The sequence below is a fragment of the Phycodurus eques genome, chromosome 16 (genome assembly GCF_024500275.1).
Source record: "Phycodurus eques isolate BA_2022a chromosome 16, UOR_Pequ_1.1, whole genome shotgun sequence".
NCBI lineage: Eukaryota > Metazoa > Chordata > Actinopteri > Syngnathiformes > Syngnathidae > Phycodurus > Phycodurus eques.
The window spans coordinates 2241793-2261888 of NC_084540.1; the positions used below are offsets into that span (position 1 = coordinate 2241793).

The window sequence follows — 20096 nt, forward strand, 5'->3', positions numbered from 1 at the left end:
CAGCGAGGTTTAAAACGTCGAAGCCAACACTTCCCCTGATTATCCCGCAGCAGGGAGGTGTTACTCCAGCTGTTTCTTTGGATCAGGCAAACAGCTGACGATCTGAAGAGGACGGAAGATGGTCCTGGCGGGGATTAGCGGCAGCAGCTGGTCGGGAAACAAAGGACAAAAATCAAAGTAGGATTCAGGAGGCGGCGGTCCAAAGTCAATTGTGACGGCAGACGGGCGCACTGCTTGTTGTCAGCTGGCCAGGAACCTTTTCGGCTCTCACCTTGATGCTCGTTAGTCAAGAACAACCCGCCGCCCCTCATACACCGCATCAGCTCGACAAAAGAGCTCTTATTTTAAAACTATTTCGACAGATAAAAGTAAACTTGTACTTTGACTTCAGAGTGCCTCAACTTACCATCTTTCCCGTTACGAACTATCGCTTGGTCAGTTTTTTACTCTGTGTTGCAAGTAAAAATGTGACGAACAAACAAGCTTAAGATACCCCGCCGTGCTCGAGTGAAGAGAAAAGTCGTTTGTTTTGAGGTGCTGTGATGCCCATGCGGGCAAGGAGGGCCGCAGTTAGGCCTGACAGTCAAAAAAGCAAATACAAAATGAGAACACTCGCAAGGAGCCGCTGGAGGCCACGACTCATGTCCAGACGATCACACCGATCTAACTGGCCAATCCGACTCCAGCTCTTGATGTCACTGACTAGGCCGCACCCCTTAAATGCACACATTCAACACATGAATACCGCAGTATGGACAGTAATTGAATTTTTTGATTTAAAAAGAAGACATTTTTGTATGTTGTTTTATTTTATGTTGTATCGTGTTATGTTGTGTTGCGTCGTGTCCTGTGTTCTATTGTGTAATGCTGTGTTACGTTGTGTTGTGGTTTTATGTTGTGTTATGTTATGTTCTGCTGTCTCATGTTATCTTGTGTTGTGTTACATTGTGTCGTCTAGTGTTATTATGTGCTGTATTGTATTGCGTCGCGTTGTGTTGTTGTGTCGTGTCTTGTTGTGTTGCGCTGCGTCATGTTGTGTTGTCTTGTGTCGTGTTGTTGCGTCGTGGTGCAATGTCGTTTGTACTGTCGGATCGCATTGTTGCGTTGTATTGTGTTGTGATAATGAGGCTGCTTGTGTTTCGGCGGCGACTAACATGTGAGCACAAAGCAGATGGCGGGCTGGCCTCGGGCCCGCAGCCACTGAGATGCCTCGGGCCACTTTGTCAGCACTCAGCCCGACAAGTGGGATCCTCGTGTTCGCCTCCTTTTCGCCTCTTTTTCCTCCAGCCGAGTCGCTGGATGAAGTGTGTCAGCATCAGGGGTTAAGAGGTCAGGGCCAGCAAGGCATTCTCTGCTGGCCTATCAGAATCACTGACCTACATTTCCAACGTAAAGCCAGTTTGGCTTGTGCGATGTCGAGCGTCGTGGTTTGTTTCGCTGTGCTCCAGCTTCACTTACGATCTTCTGCATTTCTTCTGGAAGGAAGGAACACTTCACTGATGATATGGTAACCACATCTTGATCGCTATGGCTACTACACTTGGTTACCAAACCTTGACTGCACGTTTACTACGACTTGATGGTTACCACACCTTGACCGCCATACTTGATGGCCATGTTTACCTCATCCCGTGTTCCATTATTCCCACCCAGACCAAACAGAACAAGCTAGAGTGTTAGACATCACTGTAAGGTTTCCCCCAGATCAAATGTTTAGACTTAGACGGTTGCTACTTTGGAAACTCGCAAAAAAGCACTGAAACTCCCAACAACATGGGGTCCGAATGAAAACTAACGTTAGGGGTCACTGCAAAAGACGAAATGGTGGAACCTGCAGTTGAAGTGAAAGTTGCATTTTGAAACCAGGTGAACCTCCTCATACACTAAAACACACAATCACACACCAACACAAAAGTTCACATCAGAACCTCAAGTGAAGTCTGGCTGGTGTCTAACTGTAGCTGTCAATCTTCTCAGTGCCCACGTGTTCAGATGACGGACACCGGGATGGACGCTACCGAGGCCCTGAAGAGGAAAAGCAGGCGACAACAATCAGGTTGGTTGTGATGTCATTTGTATTGATTTGAAATCGTTCTCAAGGAGTCTCTTTGTCACTCTGTCATAGGAAGTGATAGACTGTGAATTAACTTTATTGATTCACTTTGTGTGACGATGACATTCCTTTTAATGCTTTGGTACAGTGGAGACTTCCTGTTCTGCTAAAACTTTGATTCCTCCTGCGCCTTTAAGAAATGTTTCCAGGTATGTGTTACTACAACTTGATCGCCACCTTGATTGCCATGGTTACCACACCTTAATCGGCATGGTTACCCAAGAGTACAAACAAAAGGAGCTCAAGTGTTTGCGTAAGACAGACAAAAACCCAGAGAAGCTCCGCCCACCATCAGCATAGCCGCAGCGCCTGCGGCCACGTTGGCACCGATTGGTGGCCCGGTGCCAGACCACGTGAACCAAATGAGTCAGACGACAGATGCCCATGTTGGCCCATACGGACCATCGAGGTTTTACACGGCACCTTTCGTCCGAGACGAGAGTGTCGGACGCCTCGGTCTTCGCTCGCCGCCATGTTGTGTGCCGCCAAGGTGAGCTATTGCGTGACCTCTGTCGGGACGTGCAGGTGCATGCTGGGAGGAAGGTGTGAGGGCGGGTGGCGTGGTGGAGCGTGTGGTCCAAGAGACAACATTAGCCAATATGGAGTGAGCGGCCGTCCCATTTTCCCTCGTGCCCAAATCCACTCTTTGGGAAGCAACTCATTCACTGCCAGGGACGGTTCGATTAGTCGACTGGAATCCAACCGTTTACTGCCACCTGCCACCGATTCCTATATTTGTCAAGTAGGGTTTTCAACAGGTATGCACGGAAGAGGGTCTCACCTCGATTGCCTGAGAAATTCAAGCTTCTTCATAACTGTAATGACAAACAGATCCCGATAGATGGCGACGTTGCATCACTGTGGATTTGAGATCAGGACAGCTCTTAAATAGCGGTTAAAGATTACGGAGTGAATCTGGACTTGTCACGTCGACTGAGAGGGAGAGAAATGGCAACAAGTTTTCGGTAGCTCACACACTAACAGAGTATGTACATACTGTATATGGGATCAACAGAGTTGAACGTGTGTGTCGCGATCGTGACAAAGGATGACTGAGTTCTCGGAGTGAATGACAAACAGCATGTAAAAACACGACTCATGTCGAGCCATGTGCTGAGTCAGCATCACTCACGGCGTGTTTCTTAGTTGATTGCGTATCAATAAAAGATTTGGCCATCCAAAGCAGTTTCTCAGTCTTATTTTTGCTGTTTACTAGAAAAAAATTAATAAATCAAAATAAAAATTTGCATCAAAGTCGCTGTTCTGCTTGACACGTTTCTTTTCACAAAGTTCCTTTTCTCCACTTTTTGATCAGAAACCAGTGTTTTTGGTGAGCCCAACCCATGTTTCCTGCTGATTAGTAAAGAACAGAAAAAGCTAAGAAAAAACCATTTATTTATTTTTTTCCTGATGAAAGAAGAGAATTGACTCTTATGGTCGGTTTGGTGCTTAAAGTACATTGTCACAGAACACAATATTGTGTGGGTTTGAAATAGCAGTCAAAACAGCTGGCGGTATACAGGTAGGTAACTTTCAAAACAGCTGGCAGTGAATGAGTGAAATTCAGTTCCACTGGGCTCCGACTGGTGTTTTCACATAGGTTTTGCGGTCTCTGTCTTCATGTGCTTTATTGTTTATACTTGGATTTGAAGGCAAATCTTATGTGGTTGTTGGAAATAGACAATGAGTCATTGTCTTTGTTTGATGTTTAGGTAGACAGTAAACTTCAACTGCGGGTGGTAATAAGCAGGTTGAAGCCTCTTTTTGTGGAAGAACTGCTGAATTGTCTGCCGAACCGCTGCCGGCCGTGAATGAAGCGAGCCGAGTCGAGCTCACTGCCACCACCGAGCGCTCGCATCTCAAATCTTTGTCAAAGCCCCCAAAAAAAAAACAAGCAGCTGAACGACGGCTCGCATCTTGACGAAGTCGTAGGACGTGCCGCTCGTATCTCAAGGCACCACGGTGCTTACAGTGCTTACTCCTACTCAAGCCTTTTTCCTTTTACTTGAGTGATATTATTCGTGAGTGACAATACGATTTTTGGCTACCGCTGCATTGATATACATCTATCATAACTGATCACTTTATTATGTGTGTAAGGAACAAATGTGTAGTTAATTCCAAAATAATGATGTACGGTTTGAATCCACTTCTTTAGAGTTCACATCCAAGGGTCCTGACTCCTGTTGATGCATTCATTCAACATTACGAAAAGTAATCACATGTAATTTGTTATATTATTATTATTATTTTTTTTTTTTTTACAAATGAATTGAATTAGTTGCACTACTATTAGAGTTTCACCACGGTAACTTGCAATTGTAAGCGACTACCTTTCCAAAGTAATCTTCCCAACAGGGCATCTAAGCCACTTTAAGAGGCTCGGTAGTGATTCCCAATCCAGCCAGAATTTTGCCTGCCCTTTTGCCCTTTTCTCACTTCTTCTTCATCACCTTTCCAAACGGAGGCTGTTCCTCATTGGTTAAACCCCACAGCCCCTCCCCGCCTGTTGTTGTAATGAGGCTTTTAAAGACCATCATGCATCAGAGCCCCCACCGCCTCTCTCTCTCGGGAGGGCGGTGTAAATAAGCACTCCTCCTCCCTCCATCCCCCCCCCCCCGCTGCTGCTCGTTTTCTCTTGCTATCACACATAGTCGTGAGGCGAGGTGAGGCGGCTTGCTGCTAATTCTTACAGTCTGCGCCCCCCCCACCCCACCCCACCCCCCTCCCACCTCCCCAGCTGGCATCCATCTCCTCACAGGACAGCAGAGTAACCTGAGGCTACACTTGCCGCCCCCTACCCCCCACACCCCCTTCCTCTTACCTCCACGGCGCCTCCCAACCCTCCCACCTCTTTCCTCTACATTCTCATCCCAGCGTGGCGAGTGAAGGCTCGAGCAAGGGCAGAAACAGGAACAGGACCAGGAGGAGGTGTGAGGGAGCAGCATGGAGGGAAGCTTTGACACCGAGGAGAGTTTTGACGACCCGTCGTGTCTCTCCCCGCAGCCGCCCGGATCCGTGTCGCCCGCCCGGAGGCGAGTCCATGAGGTGAAGGACACCAAGACCACGGTGAGTGACTTCCTCATCCATCTGCTGCCTCAAGGCATTCTGGGTGTTTGTAGGTGTGACTTCCTGTCTGTAAACAATCCGTCCGCTCGTTCCTTTTCTATGATGCTTTTACTGATGATGGTTTGGGTCAGCTGGAGTCTTTTCCACCTGACAGACAAAGGACCGACATGATCGGCAGCCAGTAACAGGACTCATACAGACAAACAAGCGTTCCCTCTCATGAACCTAACATGGATGTTTTTGGAATGCGGGAGGAAGGCCGAGAAAAGACGCACACAGACTTGAGCCGATCGTGTAAGCTCAGTTTCTCACCCCAAACCACAGAACTGTGAGGCAGACGTGCTCACCACTCATTCACCGTGCCGCGCTGTAAAACAGTCAACAAATATAAGATTCTCACTCCCTTCTTCTTTCTCTCCTTCTGCTTTTCTTTCACGTCACCCCGTTCGTAGCTCTTTTCATTTGGTTTGTTAACGATGCGTGGAGGCATGAGAGGAATCGGAGGGTGGGGGGGGGTGGGGGGCGGGGAGGCGGCGCAGGTTTTGTGACCCGCGGCCGTCGTGCGAGCGACGGGATGCAGCAGGTCCAGTTTCCATGGCGACAAAAGCCCAAACTGACACCAGGCTGAAAAAATGCAGCAAAAAGACGCAAACAACATCTTTTTTTTTTTTTTTTTAAAGCTGTCACGTGAAACAACAAAAACCTTTGAGCATTTATTCCATATGAGGACCGCCGCACACCGAGCGACGCGGCCGAACGTGACTGATGAGGACGATCACGTCAAAATTAAAGTCAGCGGTTCTTCGCCGCGCTCCAAACGATTGAACGCCATATATCAACTGACATGCTGTGACCCTGTCTCCGGTTTTGAGGCGCCACCTATATCATACTGTATATGTGTGTGCGTCTATATATGTATATATATATACCGGGTGATGGAAAAGTAATTCCCTATTTTGAATTACTTTGTCATTTATTTCTGAACTATAATTCTCACAAGAAGTGAACATGAGAAGAAAGTGCATTCATTCATATATATACACACACACACACACATATATATATATATATATATATGTGTGTGTGTGTGTGTTTTAGTGGCGTCACTTTTTTGGTTTTAGGTCTGTGTACTATTATGATCTTTGTACTCATTAGTAAGACAATTCAACTGTCATACTGAACATTTTCAACTACTAGTGCGGCACTAGTAGATCCACTTTTGGCTTGCTAGTAAAACACAATTATACCTTACTAGTAAGCGACTATGCTGCACTAATAATGCTACTAGGCCCAACTAGTAGGCACATATGGAAAGCCGTTTGAGCATTTTTTCGTTATCCTAGATATTCAGTCGGACAACTGTCTTACGAATGGCCGACAAATCTGTACAGTAGATGACAACTGCATGGTACTAGTGCTACTGTTGACATAGAATTCTACTCGTTAACATCTAGTGCTTCACTAAAAACACAAGTGGTGCATAGTTGTCAGCAAGTGCAGAGTTTTGCCTCACTAGTGACATGAAGTTGATTCACTAGTATGCCAAAGTTGTCCTACTACTGTAGTCATTTACAGGACAAAGAGCATACTAGTACATGGATCTCAAACTGGACATTCTCCAACAGCTTTAAGGCTAAACTACAGTAGGCCAAAAGTGGCACTAGTAGTGGAAAAATAATTACTAGTAAGATACAATTGTTCTACTAGTGCGCTGAATTATCTTACTAGTGAGGACGAGCATACTAGTGCATGGCCCTTGAGCTGGAATAAATTCTCAAACGGCTTTCCACGCATTCGTCAACATGACGTCATGCGTTTGTGTGCGCCTCACGTTACACTCACGCGCACACCGTTGTCATGGAGACGTGCACACGCACACACAAGCATGGTTGACCCTCAGATAGAAGATGGAGTCCTAACCTTTCTTTCACCTTCACGTGCAGTGACTTGTTGGTGAGGGGGTGGGGGGGGACGCTACCGGGCAGGGGGGGGGGGGGGGGGTGTTGGGGTTTTGGACGGTGAGGGGAGGATGGGCATTTGGACCCTGGTTCTGGAAAACATTTTGTCCGGACCGGGAAAATGGAAGAGAGGGCAACAGACTGTTTTCTTCAGAGGGGTCGAGAGGGTAAGTCACGTGTTGCCTAGCAACAGCCGAATCAGATCATATCACGGGCGGCCAGTCCCGTACCGGTGTCGGATGTCGCCGTCTCGTCGCCGCGGTGCGATAAACGTGTCGGGCGGCGGGCGTCTTCATGGCAACCGTCGTCATGGCAACTGTCACTTTGATCCACTCACCGGAAAATTAACAAAGCGACTCTCGCTAAATCGGCCACTTTTTCGCTACGTGTCCTGAAGCCAATCGTCTGTGTTTGTGTGTGTGTGTGTGTGTGTGATTATGTAAGCGGGTTGTGTTAGTCATCTGCTTCTGGTCCACTGGGACATCATGGGATGGAGGATGGATGTTGGTGAGAGTGAAACAATGATGATTAAATCGCACGTCGTCACGTTGCTTGCCACAATGGCTCGCATTCATTGCAGCACAAAATTCCAGCGACGGCGAAGCGGCAATACCTTGACTTACGAGTTGAATTCGCCCTGTGATGACTGATCAAGCTCATAACTCAATTTATTTGTGTATGAAATCAATTGTCCCCATTGGAATGGATTGAAATACAAATCTTTTGAAAAAACTGTAGTTACTGTACTGTAGTATTTGTAGTACTCAACGGAAAAAACGTGAAAAGACGAGCTCCACCCCTGGTTGTCGTGGTAACGCAATCCTGCCTAGAGTGTGTATGAGGTGGAGTTGAGCTGGAGCCTATCCCAGCTCAACTCCACACAGGAAGGCCGCAGCCCAGATTGAAACCCCGAACTTCAGAACTGTGAGGCAGACGCGCTAACCACTCTCCACTGTGCTGCCCACCGCATAATGTCACCTGACCTCCACCTGCCATGATTTCGTGTGTGTGTGTGCGTGTTTGATCACAATCACAGATGGTGTGTGTGTATGTGTCTGTGTCTTATATAATTTCAAGCGTGAGACTAATTAGAGCTGTACGCCGGAGTCTTGACATGGACCACACTGACCGTGTTAAGCCCCCCCCCCCACCCCCCCCATCCTCCCTCTCTAACCCCCTTCCCGGTGGCTTCCACGTCGCCGTGGCAACAGAGCTTTTCTGCTGGCTGCTTGACCTTTTTTTTTCCTCTTCCGTGCCATTGCTTCCCCCCCCCCCCAAATGTTTGCAACATTTGACAACATCTTCCTGCTCAGACTTCGGTACAGTGCGCAACTGGTCAGCAACGTCTGCCTCACAGTTCTGAGTGAGGACCTGGGTTCAAATCCGGCCTCCCCTGAGTGGAGTTTGCATGTTCCTCCCATGCCCACGTGGGGGTACTCCGGTTTCCTCTCACATTCCAAAAATGGTAGGTTAATTGAAGATTGTCTGTAGGTGTGAATGTGAGTCTGAATGGTTGTTTGTTTTCTACTGAATGTGCCCTGCGTATGGCCGGCGACCAGTTCAGGGTGTACAGTTGAGATAGGTGCCAGCACACCTGCGACCCTGGTGAGGATAAGCGGTTAGGAGAATGGATGGAGGCTCTGACTTCATGTCTTCTTGTTTGTTCGGACCTTGGTTCCGACTGTGTCCAGATCAACGGCGTGACGTTCCCGCTTCCCGGAGAAGGGCCTGAGCAGCAGCTGCTCAAACCCAACGAATGGAGCTACTGCGATTACTTCTGGGTCAGTTCCACATTTAGTACTAGTATTTTATTATTTAGTATTGATTCATCTGTCGATCATTTTTTTTTTTTTGGACAAATCGGAATTTAAAAGGTTGATAAAATTTCCATGCCTTCATTAAAATACAGGACATGATTTCCAATGGACAATGCAGAAAATGAGCAAACCTTAACTGATTATGATTCAGTTACTGGTTTGGTCCGTAAATTGCCGGAAAATAGCCAAAAATACTGTATTGATGATTGTTGTCCAAAGTCAAAGAAGATGTTTGCAAATGTCCTATTTTGATCAAACACAAAGATAATCACTCTGCTTTATTATTAGAATAAATATAATGATTAATATTTACTGTTGAGAGGCTGAGATTTCGAGAATTTCGACAATTTCAAGTTAAACAAGGTCTCGAAACGAAGTTGTCAATTAATCGATTAATCGTTGCACCTCTAAAAAACATCACTTTGAGGAAACAAAAAGCAGACGCTCCTCCGAATAAGAGGCCGAGCATGCTTGCTTCAAGCTGATTGTTGGTCACCCCGAGTTGAAACTTACGATAAAACTGCCACACCTAACAAAAGGGAACTAAATATTGTATGTATCAACACGAAAATGTTCAGCCAAACCTGGAAGGTGCACTCCCTGTGAACAAGTCGGACTTCCTGTCTTGCAGACGGACAAGAAGGACCCTCAGGGGGCCACGTCGGTGGGGGGCTTCGAGGTTCTGCTGCAGAAGCAACTGAAGGGCAAACAGATGCAGAAGGAGATGGCCGAGTTTGTCCACGAGAGGTACAACCAGCAGCTCACAATAAGACCGTTTTAGTTTTAAAGTGGACAAATGGGCCATCTCATTCACGGATGATGTAGTTCAAACTTGGATGTAAAATAATCATTTATTGGCATTTCTAAATTGGAGTGTTTCTAATTCATGTAATTATAATTCATGAAACAATGATTTCTTAAAATACATTCCAGTGCCGAATGAATAAAATAACAAACAAAATAAGAAATAACTTTAAACGAACCCATTTTAGCACAAAATAGAAAATGATGTAAACACTTGGTGGGCCGGATAAAAGAACCGCCTGGGTCGTATACGTTGCCCAACCTTGTTGTCAAATAGTTTATTCTAACGATAAAATAATAACATATTCGGATTCTATTTCTAGTTGTAACCAATTACAAATCAATCAATCCATAATTTAATTCCAACTTCAAAGTATTGCTTTTCTTGTGACAATGGGTTGTTGGCTACTTTTCAAGATGCATTGTGGGATACATTGAGCGCACGATAAGGATAAGCTATCCTCAGCACCACCGCACTTCAGTATCGCAAACTCACGATACCGTGGCCGGAGCGCGATTCCCAACAGCCCGTGTCTCCATTCTGTCTGTGTTTCAGGATCAAGATTGAGGAGGAGTATGCCAAGAACTTGTCCAAACTGTCCCTCAGCACTCTAGCAGCGCAGGAAGAAGGGTGAGAGGACAGCAAGTTGTGGCGGGGGAGGGGGGGGTTTGGAGTCAGGTTGAAATTAGGTACAGAGCAGGTTCAAATTTGGTTCAGATCAGGTTCAGATTTGGTTCAAATCCAACTAAGATCAGGTTCGGCTCAGTTTGATAACCGTCAACAATCAACACAAATATCCATTCATTTTCTACACCGCTTCTCCTCACGAGGGGCGCGGGTACGCTGGAGCCTATCCCAGCTGACTGCGGGCAGGAGGCGGGTTAACACCCTGAACTGCTTGCCAGCCAAGAGCAGGGCACATATAAACAAACAAGCATTTACACTCACATTCAAACCTATGGGCAATTTAGAGTCTTCAGTTAACCTACCGTGCATGTTTTTGGGATGCGGGAGGAAAACGGAGTGCCCACGCAGGCACGGAAAGAACATGTAAACGCCACACAGGTGAGGCTGGATTTGAACCGGGGTCCTCCGAACTGGGAGGCGGATGTGCTAACCGGTCGGTCGCCGTGCCGCCTTGACGCAAATAACAGCGGGAAAAATGAACAAGCTCATACTCCAGTCGTGTCACAGTTGAACATCTTTTAAAGTTGGATGTGAATCAAATGAAAGTATACTTTGTATGCAATGAAGAACAACATCAATGAACCTGTTGCCAATCAAACCTGATTGATTAGTGATAAGTAATGAAGTGGCCTGATTAGCTGGTGTACCTAATGAAGTGCCTTTTGGTTGTTTTCAGAACTCTGGGAGAAGCTTGGACTCAGCTAAAAAAGAGTCTGCACGACGAGGCTGAAGTCCACCTCAAGTTCTCCAACAAGGTAACGTTTACGTTAGATGATAAGTGAGTTTGGTTGCTTTGTTTAATCAGCTAGTTAGTTTTACGGTTGGTGGGTTAGTGAGGCAGTCAGTCATTCACATAGTTAGCTAGACAGATAGTTTGGTTGGTTAGTCTGCTCTTTATTCAGGTGTTTGGGTAGTTCGGGTTCGTTAGTTTGGCTGATTAATCAGCTAGTTAGTTGGGCAGTTGTTTGCTTAGTTACTAAGCTACTTAGTTGGGTGGTTGGTTTTACAGTTAGGCAGTCAGTCGTTCATGCGGGTAGTTCTTCAGATAGTTACTTCATAAATTAGCTAGTTAGTTGGGTAGTTTGGTTGGTTATTCAGCAAGTTAGTTTAATGGTTGGTTGGTTGTTTAGGCAGTCAGACATTTCTTCTAGTTAGTTAAGCAGCTAGTCTTTCCCTTAGCTTGTTTTTGAGCTGGCTAGCTGGTTATTAGTGATGCACCGAAATTTCGGCCAGCGAAATGTTTCGGCCGAAATGGCCAAAAAGTGCATTTTCAGTTTCGGACCAAAATACTTTTATCACCGAAATAAAAGAGGATATTGTTATGACACAAGCAAAAACCGTGGCCAGCGCAGAGTCGTGTAAACTCCTGTATATTATTAAAAAAATAATTAAAAAAAAAACGCGCGTCCACATTGAACAGTCGCCCAACCTTGCTGCTTTCCACTGTCCGGGTACCACGGGGAAGGGTTGTTGCACGTTATTTTGCGCCGCCCCAGCTACCGACGAGCTACAGCTAATGCAGCTAAATACGATGTCGAACCGCGGAGGTCAACGTTCGTTTCGCATCCGTTATCAACGCAGCATGTCGCAAATCATTACCTCCATGGCAGCGAAAAAGCTACACTTCTGACAAAAGTATTGTTATCACGAAAGGCGGACAAGGAGATTATAATTAACAGGAGAAAGATGGGGGCCTCATGCTAATTGCTAAGCTATTGTGACACGAAATTGCAAACCACCAAAATAAGTGATTGGTTGGTACGGTATACTTGTCAGATGGTTCTGGCTGGAACCGCATTGTAGCGTAGAGGAACCAACTTTGAAGAACAAAGTAGCAAGCAAATTAATAAGTGTCTCGAGAGAAAATACGGTAATACACGATAACGCTCGACGGCCACAGAAGGACTGGAACCAGTGTTCCATCCTGGTGAGATGTTGTTGTTGTTGTTGTTGGGTTTAGCTTCACTCAGAGGTTGAGAAACCTCTGCTGACGTTCCGAGCCGACAACTTCAAGAAGGACCTGAAGAAGTACGACCATCACATCGCAGACCTCAGGAAACAACTCGCCAGCCGATACATCGGCGTCGAGAAGGTACTTGTATTATTATTACTCTTGGAACTTCAGGAAACTCTGCATCATTTGCGTTTCAGGCCCGTAAAGCTTTGGCTGAGCGTCAGAAGGATCTGGACGTCAAGACGCAGCAGTTGGAGATCAAACTCAGTAACAAGACAGAAGAAGACATCAAGAAGGCTCGCAGGAAATCCACACAAGCAGGTCAGGCCACGCAAGAAAATGACTGACCAGTCGTTCTTTGCCGACGCGTGCCCTAATAGTGACTGTCGACGGGTCCGTTGTTGCCTAGATGTGCGCTTCAGTACAATTCTTCATGGCATATAATCATGTTTCTCTGTGTGCGTGTGTGTGCTCATGTTTCAGGAGATGACCTTATGCGCTGCATTGACCTTTACAACCAGGCTCAGTCCAAGTGGTTTGAAGAAATGGTGACCACCAGCATGGTAAACTACTCCCATTCGTTTTAATAGGAAAAAATGAACAAATTAAGTTTCTTCATGATAATAATGAAAAGGAGCAGATGAAGATACGTATTGTTGTTGTTGTTGTTGTTGTGGCGGCGTCCAATCAGGAGCTGGAGAAGCTGGAGGTGGATCGCATCGAGTGGATCCAGCAACATCTGCGGCAGTACACGACGTTGAGGCACGAGACGGACATGTTCAACCAGGGCGTGAGTCCAAAGCCTTTTCTTGCCGCTCGACATTTGAGATTTACACACGAGAAAACCTTCTCTGTTCATATGGGAAACAACATTTCATTCAATCCCCGCAACTAATCCTTACATACAGTATGTGACTGAAGTATTAGTTTATGTGACCGGTAATTCAAGTATTACTATGTTAGCAGCTAGTTTGTTTGTTCAATTGTCACTGGAACAATGGTTTGTTGGTTGGTATGGTAAGTCAGTTATTTAGTTAATTAGCAAGTTGGTTAATTAAATTGTTCGTTAAGTTGTTGTTCATTGCTTGGTTACATATCATAGTTAGGTAGCAATTTAGTTGGTTAGTTAGCTTTTTGTTTGCTCAGACACTGGTTGGTTGGTTTAGTTAGTTGGTTAGTTTGTTTGTTGGAACAATGGTTGGGTTAGTTAGTTAGTTAGTTAGTTAGTTAGTTAGGCCTTAGCATAGTTTTTTCTCGTCTTCATTTTATGCCAGTGGTAAGGGTGTAAGAGCCAACCAGGTGATGATCATTTCAGCATCTTTTTGACTGTGATTGGTCCATTGAAAAAAATAATAAGGTTGCACTACCTTCCTGTGTCCAGACAGTGGAGCCGGTAGACCAGCTACTGCAGAAGGTGGACCCGGCCAAGGACCGAGAGCTTTGGGTCCAAGACAACAAGACGGGCCACGTCAGGCCCGTGGACTTGGACATCTGAAGCCTAGAGACAGCCAGAACCAGAACCAGAACAAGCATGTTCCTAGTACATGTGAACCCTGCTCGCTTCTTCTTCTATTCTACTTCTGCTGTCGTGACAAACGTTTTAGTGTCTTGTTTAAAAAAAAAAAAAAAGTCTTGATATGATTCTCTTTTATTTTTGGTTATCAAGAGGAACTTGTGATGGAATATTTTAAGATTTTCAAAAATGGCTGCTGCGCACGCATGCTTGGAAAACCTGGACGGGAGGCAGGAAAATGTGGGAAGGCATCACACTGGGAAACCTTCTTGTGCCTCAAGTGTTTGTAAGGAACCTGGGAGACCACATGAACCGATTTAATTTTTATGTCGGGCTCACAAGTTACAACACGTGCGCACCACTTATTTAGCCATACAGACAAGCAAGAACGTAAGGCGCGTGTGTGACTTAGCAAGTTGCGCATGCGAGATTCGTAAAAGCTGCGGGTGCGACTGACTAATTCGTGCATAAGCCATACATAAAGCGCAGGTACGTAAGGTACGGGTGTGACGTGCTAAGTTACGTGCACGATATTCGCCAAAGCCACAGGTGCGGCTTACAAATCGCCGTGTGCAAAATATGTAAAAAGAAGGAATGACTCACTCATTTGTGTGTGCGAGATACGCAAGGTGAGGGTGCGACTTTTTCAAGTTGCACACATGACTTATGTATCTCATAAGTGTGACTTTCAAATATGAAAAGAACATCAAATAAATAAATAAAACATTCACGTGGTCTTTACCAGGATCCATAGTTCGCTAACATTTTCTACTGTTTTATTTTTGCTATGTATACAGTCCGGTGGTGCACCCTAGTTGGTTGTTAACTTTAAATGCATATGCAGTGTGTATATGTGTGTGTGTGTGTGTGGGCGTGTGTGCGTGCGTGTGCATGCGTGTGTGTATACATTTTGTTTTGTGCGTTCCATTTGGATGCTGTATTGCACTCCATCCATTTCATGGTCCTTTCTGATCACTTGTTGTGTTTTGTTGTTGTGTTTCCAATGTTTGAAAGATGTTCTCCGCAAGTTTCCCGCCCTCGTGTGCTTTCCGTCTCATCTTTTTGGGAATGTTTTTGGTGAGCACATTGTGGAATGCATCCTGTCCGTCATATTAATAGTAAATAATAATTTAAAAGAATAATAAAGCTCCTCTTGGAAAAGTCAACTTGGGCTCTTGGTTATGTTAGCGTAACATGAAGGAGAAACAACTCTAAGGAAAATACTGGCATTTTATTTGGTCCAGGGAGCATGCTGGGAAGGTCATTGAGGCAGGTAGAGCTTCATATCACTGTTTTGTTTGTTTTTTAAATGTGTTTACAGCCCCGATTCCAATGAAGTGGGGACCTTGTGTTAAATAAATAAAAACAGAATACAATGATTTGCAAATCATGTTCAACCTACATTTCATTGAATACACTACAAAAACAAGATATTTAATGTTTTCAAACTGATCAACTTGATTATTTTTAGCAAATAATTATGACCTTAGAATTTTATGGCTGCAACACGTTCCAAAAAAGCTGGGACAGGCTCATGTTTACCACGGTGTGACATCACCTTTTCTTTGAACAATATTCAGTAAACATTTGTGAACTGAGGACACTAATTTGTTGAAGCTTTGGTGGTGGAATTCTTTCCCATTCTTGCTCGATGTACAGCTTCAGCCGTTCAACGGTCCGGGGTCTCCGTTGTCGTATTTTAAGCTTCATAATGCGCCACACATCTTCAATTTGACTTTTTCAGGTCTGGACTGCAGGCAGGCCAGTCTCGTACCCGCACTCTTTTACGACGAAGCCACGCTGTTGTAACACGTGCACAATGTGGTTTCTTCAGTTAACCTAGCATGCATGTTTTTGGGATGTGGGAGGAAACTGGAAACAATATTTTTCTGACACCATTAGTAACATCCTTAACAACACTCACATTCTGTTGCTGTGGTTGCCCCCCCCCCCCCCCCCCCCCCCCCCACATTAAGGTAGCTCCAGAACTCCTCACAACTCCTCACAACAGATAAATGCATTGAATTTGGTTTTTCAGGTCAAATATCAGCACACATCAGCAAAATGATCAAATGAAGCTGCACCTAAAACCACCCAGGATTTGATATAATTGACCAAAAGACTGAGAAAATGATTCAGCAGCTGTCAAGTGTTCCTGCATCTAGCTGTCTTGACTCGATACCATCTGACTTTTTCAAAACTATTGCGAAGACTTTGCAACGGTGCTGGCTGATTTCGCAAATAATTGGTCACTTCAGTCAGGCGACTTTCCTAAAGCTCTGAAAGTAGCTGCCATTAAGCCACTTGATTTGCTGTAAGATGGCGTTGGAGATGCGATGGTTTCAAGCATTCGTTGCTAAAAACTTTGCCACATTCCCCACGGAGTGAGCACCACGAGAGGGAGCCCGCGTGCCACACTATGACAACCACTCCTCTATACCGAACGCACCCCCTCCTCCACATTATGTCTGTAATTCTGTTCAATCATTTCCTCTGCTGTAATAATTCTGCAACTGTAAATCAGGAAGCAAATCCTCTTTAGCTAGTCGTTTTTGACAAAAGAACACGTAAAAGACAAGGAACACATTTTGTCGACAACAGCAGTTAAAGATGATTCTGATTCTGATCACGGTTCGCTGCGTACCTTGGTCTTAAGTTGCTGGTTTAGCTTCACACCTGGTACAGTGATGCAACAAAATGCAAAACAAACGGTGCAAGTTTTCTGTAAACTGGAACGGATTTAATAGCATTTAAAACGAAACCTGGGAAGCTTGAATCTTTTCTTTGTAGGAAAAGGCAGCATCAATAGTTTGTTTTCTTTTGAGGAAATGAAGGATGCCGACAAATGCAACAGCAACAGTGTGAATTATTAGGTTAGTTCTTTAGGGTGCTCAAAAACTGTACAGCTGGAAACTGGATTCTCACGGCCTACTTTTTGTTTGAACCATATAGCTCGCCATGACTTCTGCTTGCCAGAAGCTGAGCTGCACTGTGTTTGGCTCCAGACTATATGTCTAGCAAGAGTGTCAGAGAGTTACACTTATCCCTTACCTAATATATTCTATGTAGGAGCACTTATATTTGCAGTTTGGCGTTTGTGGATTCACATTTTTATCTTTTTTTTTTTTTTTTTTTTAAACCCACTTATTTACTGTTTTTGTCCAAAGTATTACTTTGGCGCCGTCTTGTGGCATCTTGGTGCGAAGGAACTATGTTGACGTGAGTTGAGGAGTTTCATTTAGACCAGAGTAGTGCTTTGACGCCATCTTGGTGCCAGGGAACGATCTTGAAGTAAGTTGAGGAGTTTCACTCAGACAAAAGTAGTGCTTTACCACCATCTTGTGGCGTCTCTAGGTACTTACGAACCCTTACGGGCAGATTTTCACTATTCCTGCGAATACAAAGAACCAAGATGATGGAGGCAAAGCACTATTGTTGTCTAAATGAAACTGAAAAAAACTAATTTGGGTATGTTGACCAGTTTTCATTATTTGCAAATAAATGCTATTAAAAAAAACAGTATTTATAGTTGTAGTTGGAATTAGGGAGCTATGCTTTCAGTAGTTGACAGTTTAAAATACCTCTCTGTTTATTTTCTTCGGAGCTTCATTATTACTAATACTACGAAGGAATACTTTTTTATTTTTTTTTTAAAGTGTGTTTTAATGAGATTAAGTGCGTTGCAATACATTTGAGGCTGTCCCAAATGTAACGTTCAATGTACTAAGTTGAAATGTGCAATGACTGTGATTGGATTCTTAGTTGGGGCACTTGGCATCGACCTTCAGCTCATGACAGGATTAATGCGCTTAACCTGAGTCCCCCCCGCCCGGCCGGGTCCTCATGCACTTAATTAAGGGCATTTGTAAACACATTCAAGCAGCTTAGCGGAAGCATACTGCTAATTATTCACAGCTTCTTGCCGTGACACTCCAGACCTGTGGGGGGCAGCATGGAACTGAGAACCCAAAGCAGTGCCAACTTCCTTAGCATGAGCTGACAATATGGTTTGACTTCAGCGTCATTGAGGCTGTTTGGAATCATTTACTCATTTCCTACTCCCTAATTGGGATTTTGTAGGGATTCTGTATGATTTTTAAATAGTACCAAGAAAGTTCCCTAAAAAGTAAACCAAAAATCCCTTTGTAGTCTTTCAGGAGAAGAGAATGGGTGAATGATTCCAAACTCAGCGACTGCATTCGGAATCATTCACTCAAGGTCTACTCCCTAATGATTGAGGGATTTCTATATACTGTAGTGGACTATATGCTTGACTCGTCAGTCCAATGAGTTTATGTCTAAATGAAACACCTCAACTAACTTCAACATAGTTCCTTGACATCGAGATGCCACCAGATGGTGCTAAAATCCTCCCAAAAATCGGTGAATGCCGAATCGCGAGAATGCAGGGTTCACTGTAATCAAGACACATTCTGATTCCCAACGCAGTGACAACGTTCTTGATTTGTTTTGGTCCAAAATTAGTTGTTGAGAAACACTTCCTGTGCGGTTGCCATGGCAACATAAAGGGAAACAGAAACAGTCTGCGCACTACCACACTGGCCTACTGTTTCTTCTCCTTCAGTTTGTCTTTAATCTTCTGAGGTTCGTCGTACTGGATGAGGCGCAGGATGTCTTTGTTGTCCATAACCCCTTGGATGAACTCGCCCTCTGAGATTTTGTCTGACGAACACGAATCAGCGTATGAATACAAAAACATTTTTAAAAACATTCTGGTTGACGGGGAATTACCATTGTCCTTCTTCCCAAAGAAGCACCAGACCTTCTCTGCTCTCTTCTCTGGCGTGTTCTCATCTTCGGAAAGGCTCTCCTGGTCGTCAGCCGGGATCATGTTGAAGATGGACTGCGTGGAAGTAACATGGAGCTCATTTTAACACTTGTCTCTACTAGTGTATTGACAACTAAGCAATATTAATAGTAGAACCATTGAAGAATCTGCAGATTGTTTTGTTTTCCTGCCAACCAGCTGAGAAGACGTCAGTGAGGAAGTGCAGAAGGCATTCGTACCCGGACAATCTTCAGTATCACGTTCTTGCTGATAGTTCCGTTGCACTCCATGTCATAGAGCGCGAAGGCCCCACGCGACTTACTAAGTTGCACTCATGAGATTCGCGTAGCCAACCATGTGTGTTCTAAGACATGTAAGGCACGGATGTTAAACAATCCAGACTTCCCCCTTACAAGCCATGTCGTCCAGGGGGATCCTGAGCCGTTCTCAGGCCAGCCATTTAGGCCTCCTCATCTGGTTCCTCTTGATGTGGAGGAGCAGCAGCTCGACTCTGAGCCCCTCTCGGATGACCGAGCTTCTCACCCTATTTCTTAGGGAGAGACCAGACACCCTGCGGAGTAAACTTATTTTGGGCACTTGTATCCGTGATCTTGTTCTTTTCGGCACAAAGTCGCAGATGTAACTTAGTAAATTTCACTCCTGAGATATACTGAATAAGGCGCAGGTGTTACTTAACTGATTTGCATACACGAAGTACACAAGGCACGGTTGCGACTTACTAACTTACCGTATTTCTACAAATGTATTGATGACTAAGCAGTATTTGTAAGGTTCTGCAGACTTTGCTTTGCGAGTCTGCTAACAAGATGTTAGGACATGTGTGAAGAAGAGCAGAAGTTGTTTGTACCCTGACGATCTCCAGAATCTCGTTCTTGCTGATGGTCCCGTTGCCGTCTACGTCGTAGAGGGCGAAGGCCCACTCCAGCTTCTGCCGGGTCCTTCCGCCCGAGGTCAGGTGCAGTGCCACGATGTACTCCTTGAAGTCCAGGGTGCCGTCAGAGTTGGTGTCGAAGCTACGGAAGACGTGGCGGGCGTAGGCGGTGGGGTCGGCATCCGGGAAGAAGCTGGCGTAAATGCCTTCAAACTGCTCCTTGCTGATCTTCCCGCCAGGACATTCCCGGAGGAAGGACTGGTACCAGCTGCACAGTTCGGCCTCCGAGTACTTGGTGTTGGATTTCAACTCCTCCAGAAGTTCCTTGGACAACATGCTGCTCTTGGTGTTCCCCATTGCTGCTACTTCTTCTTCTTCTTCTTGGCTTGTGCTCACTCTGGCCTGCTTTCACGGTAGCAGAGAAGATTATGGTCATGACCACCTAAATCCAGACAGCTCCGTGTCAGATTTAGAAGGTGGACATGTGATCACGCTATGA

At 45.1% G+C, this 20096-nt stretch overlaps 2 protein-coding genes across 2 annotated transcripts; one reads left to right on the plus strand and one right to left on the minus strand.

Moving 5' to 3' along the window:
* Positions 1-4843: 4843 nt before the first annotated feature.
* On the plus strand, positions 4844-15082 carry gas7a (growth arrest-specific 7a). Its single transcript, XM_061700520.1, has 10 exons — positions 4844-5182; positions 8832-8921; positions 9589-9704; positions 10318-10392; positions 11126-11204; positions 12410-12541; positions 12601-12724; positions 12887-12966; positions 13095-13193; positions 13785-15082. Exons 1-10 carry the CDS (start codon positions 5060-5062, stop codon positions 13896-13898), a joined length of 1032 nt encoding a protein of 343 aa, XP_061556504.1. The 5' UTR covers positions 4844-5059; the 3' UTR covers positions 13899-15082.
* A 1552-nt stretch (positions 15083-16634) lies between these two features.
* Positions 16635-20035, minus strand: rcvrna (recoverin a). The gene is made up of 3 exons (XM_061701503.1): positions 19574-20035; positions 18669-18780; positions 16635-18599 (listed from the first exon to the last, which is right to left on the minus strand). The coding sequence occupies exons 1-3, from the start codon at positions 19952-19954 to the stop codon at positions 18481-18483; spliced, it is 612 nt and encodes a 203-aa protein (XP_061557487.1). The 5' UTR covers positions 19955-20035; the 3' UTR covers positions 16635-18480.
* Positions 20036-20096: the final 61 nt, after the last annotated feature.

Coding starts and splice junctions, on each gene's coding strand:
- gas7a (XM_061700520.1), top strand. CDS start 5,060: ATGGAGGGAAGCTTTGACACCGAGGAGAGTTTTGACGACCCGTCGTGT. Junction 9,705..10,317: donor GCCGAGTTTGTCCACGAGAG/GTACAACCAGCA, acceptor TCTGTGTTTCAG/GATCAAGATTGAGGAGGAGT. Junction 12,542..12,600: donor GATACATCGGCGTCGAGAAG/GTACTTGTATTA, acceptor TTTGCGTTTCAG/GCCCGTAAAGCTTTGGCTGA.
- rcvrna (XM_061701503.1), bottom strand. CDS start 19,954: ATGGGGAACACCAAGAGCAGCATGTTGTCCAAGGAACTTCTGGAGGAG. Junction 18,781..19,573: donor AGATTCTGGAGATCGTCAGG/GTACAAACAACT, acceptor ACTTCCACGCAG/TCCATCTTCAACATGATCCC. Junction 18,600..18,668: donor CTTTGGGAAGAAGGACAATG/GTAATTCCCCGT, acceptor CGTGTTCGTCAG/ACAAAATCTCAGAGGGCGAG.